General features: G+C 41.1%; 1 protein-coding gene across 1 annotated transcript in view; it reads right to left on the bottom strand.

The window, feature by feature from the left end:
* Window positions 1–8,161, bottom strand: part of myo16 (myosin XVI) — a gene marked incomplete at its 3' end in the record, with an annotated part of 120,345 nt that overhangs the window by 57,700 nt on the left and 54,484 nt on the right. The window contains 4 exon segments of the mRNA XM_038720727.1: window positions 2,785–2,902; window positions 4,850–4,967; window positions 5,869–6,016; window positions 7,258–7,375. Coding sequence (XP_038576655.1) covers window positions 2,785–2,902; window positions 4,850–4,967; window positions 5,869–6,016; window positions 7,258–7,375 — 502 coding nt within the window.

Raw genomic sequence — 8,161 nt, 5'->3', positions numbered from 1 at the left:
AAGGGAAGAGAAACACAACACTAATGCATTTTGAGGGGGTGGGGGTGGGGGGGATTGTCCCACCTGCTCAAATCCATTCCTCTGAACTTCTTCAAACCCAAAGATGTCCAAGATCCCAATTTCTAAGGAAGGATCACTGTAAGAAATTAACAGAGAGAGGGCATATGAATTACAACACTGTAACTCCGGGATCAATGTGAGAACTTGTTGCTTGCCTCCGTCACTCTGACAGGAATTATCATGTTTGTGTGTGTCTGTGTGTGTGTGTGTGTGTGTGTGTGTGTGTGTGTGTGTGTGTGCGCATGCATGCAATAACACAACTGAAGTGGGTGTGCCATGAGTAAGTAGTGTGGTTGACAAATTACATTCTGTGGTTGGTGTGTAAACAATGCAAAGCACAAACACATTCCAGAAGATGGAGCCGGGTTATCTGACAGCATGATAAGACTTCACAACATCAACAACACCAAGGATCCCATTGCCTCAACCTAGATGTGTGTGTCCTTGTGTGACCTCCACATAAACCTTGGGCGTGTCCTCCATCTCTACCCTGTTGTTTAGTATTATTCATTTCAGTGTACTTGCCTATTTGTGCATGTCATGCAATGTAAACTATTACAAACCTCCACTCTAAACTGTGTGTCATGTTACAGTATCAGTCCTCTCACTCCAGAGCTGCTCTTGTGCGATCACAGATAAACTACACTGGTGGTGTTTGTGATAACAGTTATCAACATCCTAGGCTTCCATAGTAAAAACCCCTAGGAACACGTGCATAAACACACACAGAAACAGGCGCACACACACCACAACCCAATGCTGTCCTGCTGTCCCTGAAGGTAGTCGTTGGTACTGTTGACCAGATAGCTGAAGAGGCGTCCGTAGATGGCCTTTGCGAGCTGGTCTCTGTACTGTTCTGACATTTCCACTGTGTGGCGCCGAGTGATCACGTCACCTGACACAAAAGGGAGATGGCAATACAATTTCTGGCACTTCATGATTCGGCTGATAATGCAGTAATAATGATAGATGGTATTTGTAAGGTTAATTTTTAGGTTTTATGACTTTCATCAGAATAACATTCATATTTTATTAAAAGGAACCAATTTCTCTGGGATTTCATATCCATGCATACAAAAGTTGTTGTTTTCTGCTGCAAGAAGACACCCATCAAAGTGGTTTACGCTAGATAATACACAAGCCTGACAGCGGTCGTCTTATGTGCATGTGTTCACTCGCTTGCACAGACTTTACTTGGTTAAAAACTTGAAATGATGTTACAAGTCGCAGTGGATATTTCACAAGCACAGACCAGGTAATGTTAAAGCAGCATTGAACACACAGGGTGCAGATGTTGGTTGTTTGAGTTGTTTGATAGGCTGTGTCATTAACAAGCTGCCGAGATAACGGATCGCGGGTGGTGGCAACCCCCCCCCCCCCGTGAGCCATGGTTTGACTGTATGTTATTCAGAGCCAGTGAGAAATGGACTTTCAAAATAATACTATTTTTTTAAAAACTGTGTTAACGTGCGATAAAATTGTCGGCATTAATTAATTAATGCGCTAACACGATAATAACAAGCGCGCCTAGCCCTAATTCTATATTTTAGTTTATCACAGGTATCCTGTTATCTACATAGATGTCTGCTGACAATTTTCAGTACAGATCCTATCCAAAAATATTTTGCAGTAATTCAGAAGTAAATTGTAGTAGTGTTGTAGTGTCACTAAATCATTTGTCCATGACAGAGCACTGAAGTTTATTTTTCAACTATAAACTGTCTCACTCTGTACATGTCGTGGTCACAATAAGGGATGTTTATGAAGAGTGTTCATGTTATAATAATAAAGGCCATTATATTGTTAACAGACTTTTACCTTATTAAACCTTATTAAAAGCTCTATTTATAACTTGTCTTTGCAGTAAAGATTAATCCCCTGATAAGCATTTTGAGAGAATGAATCTGCTTATGTGTGTCAAACAGGGAGGGTCAGGTGATGTCGAAGGCTGGTGAGTGGTACCTTGAAGTACTGATGTCTGAGGTGAGGGCCGTGCTAAGTCATTGGAGCACACCTGCAACATTCCAGAAACTGTGCAGAGGAAAACAGAGAGGCAGAACAAACAGCATGACATGTTGACATGATGAAAGACATAAAAATAACAGCATTAAACATTAACTGTAAGGATGTGATTATTCAGAAAGGTAGCACTGGTAGCATCCCAGAACCCATCCTGCTCAGCTCTGCTACAGATAATTCCAGCTTAATCGATCGGTGGAGCTGGCAGCAATTAGTCATCAGTGGATTTGTGAGCAGAACCCATAAACAAGCAGCAGACACAGGTGACAGCAACCTAGAGTCCCTTTGCTTACATCACTAGTTTTGACATCACATCTCCCTGACAACGACAGGCTCTTTCCCATTCAGGCGCTGATGTCATTTGTTTACCATCTCACTAAGGTCAGGGGTCGCAGGAGCACATGCAGTGGTTGCATAATGAGGGAGCGGGACAGAGAAAGAGAGAGAAAACACTGACCTCCCTAGCGGTAAATTGTGTGTGTAAAAGCGATTTCTCCTCACCATGGTTACATTTTGGCAGTAAATTAGGCTTACCAAACAGGTGACTGGCATTCAGCTAGTGCTGGCAAGCTGCCAAGCACAACTCCAAGGGAGAGAGCAAAAGAGGATTGATGACGATGAGGTCAACATAATGAGAGGGTTTGGCGCACCCACATCCACACAGGGTGGAAATGTGACCCCGGTCATGTGACGGGGGTAACTGACCTCTCTCCAGCAGCTGCAGGTCAGAAGGGAAGGCTGTATCGGCATCTGTCAATGCCGTAAAACGTAGGTCCCCAATATGGAGCACAGCGGATAACAGCATGAACACTGAGTCAACCTCCTAGCAGAGAGAGAGAGAGAGAGAGAGACACACACAATGGAAAAGATAGAAAGAGATAGAGAGTGGAGGTTTAGAGAGACAAACTACTGAGGGTAGTAGACATTAGTAAAATCAAAAAAAAAAACATGGATTTCCATTTTTCACTGCTTAATAACAACTTACAAAGAGCAAATTTATCATGATCCTAAATACAAACTCTTATAATGGACAGGACTAGAGATATTCTATATTTATCTTAATGTCATCAAGTCCCATGAAAATACCAAAAACCAAACCTACTTAGAAAATATACTTACTAACAAGTATAGTTATGGCCAAAGAATGATAAATCAGTGATGTTCCTCCATTACCATGGCTTCTCAAGTTTGTTTTTGTTTTTTTAAATCAATCTCACGTGGTGCTGAAAATGCTCACCACTTCACCAAATGTCAGCTCCAAATAGTGCCCAACAAATAGACTAGCTACTCCTGTTTTAAGAACTACAGTGTACAGCTGTTTTAGGAAATTACTTGGCTTTAAAAAAAAATTAAGTCTATGTTTACAATCTACTTTTAAACATTTACATCTCCAGTAGGAACAAATGGGCTTGGGGCTGAATGTGACAGGCAGAGTAGAGATGTCTAGAAAGCGTTGAGAGACTGACTTACGTTGGTTTCAATGTAATTGTAATTTCTAGTCAATAAGAGAAAAATAGAAAAAAGAAGTCTCATTCTTCTATGTATTGCAAAAATGCATGAATACCACTTAAAAAAAACAATGCTTTTGTGTCAACCCTCCTCCCTTCATTTACACACTTCTCTTCCTCCCTCCAACCCTCCCTTCCTCTTTGCCCTTGACTAGAGGACACTTAATGGAATACCCCCTTACCCACTGCTCTGAATCTCTGAGAGGGGGATGTTTGAGTTTGAGGGTGTGTGCTTGTGTGTGTGTGTGAATATATGTCTGTGTGTGCACTCCCTCAAGGCAGGATATTGGAGCTGATATCTGGGAGATAAACACAAGCATTAGTCTCTGTCTGACACTCTATACACAGACTACCCCCACTTATAAAGAAGAAGAAAGGGAGTGAGGGAGAGAAAAGGAGCGTTAATGACGAATGACCTTTGGGTCTGGACTGGGAGTCGTCCCCTGATTATACTTAGACAGAGACCAATGGGTGGTCTATCACTTCTACTCCTACTCACCCACTTCTTCTTCTGTCCCTTGGACACAGTGGACACTACTGTCCTCTGATAATACCACTATCTATTGCTCTGTTCCTCTGTATCTTAGGCCTTGCCTGTGTGTATGGACTGCTACTGGATTAAAAGGTGAGATGGTGGTCGCTCACTGCTGACAGATGCTGACTGGGAATCTAAGAATAGAACCTGATAATGGGCTGGAAACATGGCTGGTGGTGCACAGGACGGACTGTACCACACATTGTAGCACACTGCATGCACATAATATGCATAAATCAAAGTCTTGTCTTCTGCATTTGGTGACACATTTTATATGGTATTTGGATGGATAATTGAAACACTTGATGAGCTGAGGATCCTAGGAAATCCACACATCTAGGCCAGATGTGTCCTAACAGGCCGATAATGCCTGCATCATTTCAAATGCTTCTTGTGCCTGAATTGGGAAGGCACACTCTTGTGTCCTTTGCAGCCTACAGTGTCCCACAATCCAGTGGTCAGTTGTTTAAAGGAGCATGGGCAATCCTCATCAACCTGTGAAACTGAGAAATTACTTGTGACCATGTCATTATTTACGGGGTATTAGTGGGACAACATTCTGCTAATACAATTTTATGTACTTTACTTTCCAAATTGGCCAAAAGCTTGTAAATTAAATTAACCTTACTTTGGCTCTTTGTGAGGTTAGAATGTGGACAAGGTTAAGGTTCAGCCTGTAGCCTTTTGTGCCATTTTTGTGGGCTGCATCCTTCATCTGAATCAATACCTGTTTGTTGAAACCCAGGGCTCGCAGAGCTTGCTTGACTGCTGCGAGGCGTTCCCTGCTCTGGGTAGAGGCTGTAGCTATTGGAGGCTTCTCTCCTGGAAGTCCTCCACTAAGATACCTGGAGTAAGAAGAAAAAGATGGAGGTAATGTGGACCAATATTTCAGACAACCACAAAAACATAATAAACAAAGGACAAGGTGAATGCTGTGATCAGCGTACAGCGACAGGTGCATCGTTCCAAACATGCAACCATGTGCTCAGCAGGAATTTGAGCTCATAAATTTGGATGAGAAAGATCTAGAACCACAAGATTTATGAGGCAGTTTTGTACAGAATGACATACAGTCCCAGTAACACTACAGCGAGAGCTGTGTTCGGGAGAGAAGAGAAAGGGCAAACAGGGTTTGAAATCTGCAGAACTGGATCACTCACATTCAGCAAAGACACAAAAAGACACAATGAGTTGGTGTGATGCTAGAGGTGCTGGTGTGTTTCTCAAGCTCCAAAACAGACTGATTTAGGTCAATGGTTATCACACTGGTGATAACACTGGTGGTGTACAGTGGATAACAGCAAAGTGAGAGTAGCTCACAGTCTACAAGTAAGAACATGCATGAGTAGAGATGTATAACACAAAGAAAAATCAGATTAAAGTAAAAATCTACATTCATATAAATGTGCACACAGACACGCAAAAGGGTGTACATATACCAAGACATGGTTGATAAAAGATGATACAAACACTCATGTATGCTCTGAAGAAATCAAATATAAATGTCTTATATTATAAGTGGTGGATTAAACTGTAGATTGTGAGCTCTGTAGCTTTTTCACAGTAAGTACTTCATGTGAGCAAATTAAGGTCTCTAACATATATTCAGAAAGTGGCCAAACACTTCATTCATTAAACTCATTAAACAGCTAAAGTGGGTGAGCTCACCAACCAGCACCCATAGTCTATTTTCACCAGTGATTATATGAACTGTCAATATACACACGGCAGCTGACAGCCACGTACCTATGAGCCAGGATGTTGTTGAGGTAAAGTGCGCTGTTCTCCTCCGGTGACAGGCCTTCAGCCATCAGATAGAAGATGCTGAAGTTGTGTTGGTGAGGAGGCAGGTGGACCAGGCGAGACTTCTCCAGCATGTGGGTGTACACATGGGCTGAAACATCAGATGCTTTATACTTCAATAACAGGTGAATAAGTTACATTTGAACAGTGCTGATGACAGCAGTACAGAACATTCAATTTGTGGCCACAGTGCTTACTGATTAAATTAACTGGGGTGAAATAAGGTGAACAGGGCTGTAAAAATGGTGCACAAGTACACCAATAGTCTAATGGGCTTTTACTGCCCCCTGTTGGTGTTTCACTACTCTGCTCCTGATTTCATAGAATACTATATCAGCTAAATCCGTCTCCACCCTAAAGCCTAATTCCTGAACCCTCACAGCGTTAGTTGATGTCACCTGGTAATAGCATAAGTGTGAGAGTCTGTAAGGGCCCAAAATGGTAAAATGGAACAGCCCAGAATTTGCAACATATCACATTACGTTACCAAGACTACAGCAAAACAATTGTGGGTTTTTACTTTTCTTTAAGGCCGATGCACTGATGGGACCGACTGTCTGATTTGAATGTATTCCAAGCTCTTGCCAAGGAAACTGATTATTTGAAAATTAAATGTGGACAAGAGGTAATAATAACAAATTTAATATTTTTTTAAATCAAAACAGAATCATACATATGTAAACTTATTTGTTTATGCATGTTAACACTGGTTTCACCTGGTAATTCTGTGTTTAATGTCGCAACGCTATGAAATGTGGTTCATTCCCTCAGGCAAAGTCTGTGAAAATGCGGTCTTATGGAAAGTGTGCAATAAAGGTTTATAAAGTTTGCAAGAGAGCCCTCATGCACCCAATGATTTGACAGTGGGACAGTCCTAAGCCCTCACAGAGTTACCGGGAATGCACCTCAAAGTCAGTAAGTGTGGAAATTGGGATTCAGCCTATTATCATCATACCTTAAATGTATTATGTACTGTGCCTTAATTATAGTCAGAAACTTATAATTTATTTCTTTGGTATCTGTACTATTATCATAAACCTATTGATCCAGACTGTGGAAACAATAACTATTTGCTCAGTTATCTTGGCAATACATATTCTATTTAAATAATCAAAGAATGTAGGGAAGCGTTTTATTTCCAGTTTGGTATAACTAAACCAAAATATAACATTTTGAAGAACTGAGTCAAATGTTTTGACAGGAGTAGCTTGTCATCCTTGTCTCGTGTCTCATGTGTAATAAAGACAATACTTATATATAAAAGTGAAAATAAAGCTTACTACCAAACAGTCAGTTCACATGGAGTGCTACATTGGCAAAAATGTAGGTTACCTCGGAGCAGCGTCCTTCTCTTTTCACAGTACTGGATGGTCAACAGCTTGATAAAGCGGCTTGAGTTGTTGTTCCTCAGAGTCTTTGCATGACCAAAGGCCTCCAGAATACAGTTAACCTGTCCATTTGATCAAACCAAGGGAAATGTTACCAGAGATTTGGACTATCTTTCAGAATCACTTACACTGCAGATTATACACTAATTTCTTTTCCAAAATAATGAAATCAACCCACACATACTATCTCTCTTACACAGATTTCTAGACCTGAAACATAACGGAGTTCTACTCCAATTCCACTTTCTACCACTAGATGTCAATATGTTTCCATTAGCTGGGTCCTCAGCATTCTTTTGTGCCCCAGGATGATCAGAGAAGGAGCTGACCCAGTTATCGACTACATAACGATGACTTCATCAAAACGCAGCACGCTTTGTTACCCAACCGGTAGACTGAGCGCAGAACATGGTGTTAAGCACCATGAACGCATCATAATCTGAACCACAACCACACAACTGGGAATACGAAGAGAAGCAGTGAAGTAAGGGGCTGACCTAAATGACAGACCTTGCTTCAACACTTGAAAAAATATATCATTATATGTTTCTATACAAAATGTCTGGTTATTATCTATTCTATGATTGTATCCAGGCAGGGGATATGGTTATTTGTTGTAATCTCCTGTCATTTTTTGGAAACGGAAAAAGGACTGCCGCTAAGAATAACAGCCAAACAGTTGTCTCTGCTGCAAATGGCCCTGTTCTAGAAAGAAGCAGCATCACAAGAGATAGAGTCACTTTAATGGAAATCTCGATGATACAATCAAACACAAGGTCTTAATGCCCAAATGGTGTCTTCGACAAATGAACAGCTATCAAGCAGAAAAGAAAAGACTACCAGTAAAG

This window comes from Micropterus salmoides, unplaced genomic scaffold (assembly GCF_014851395.1).
Source record: "Micropterus salmoides isolate LMB-PRFRI ecotype aquatic unplaced genomic scaffold, ASM1485139v1 Ms_hic_scaffold_15, whole genome shotgun sequence".
NCBI lineage: Eukaryota > Metazoa > Chordata > Actinopteri > Centrarchiformes > Centrarchidae > Micropterus > Micropterus salmoides.
Note: the sequence above shows the minus strand (reverse complement) of the source record. Positions and strands in the feature narration are given on the sequence as shown.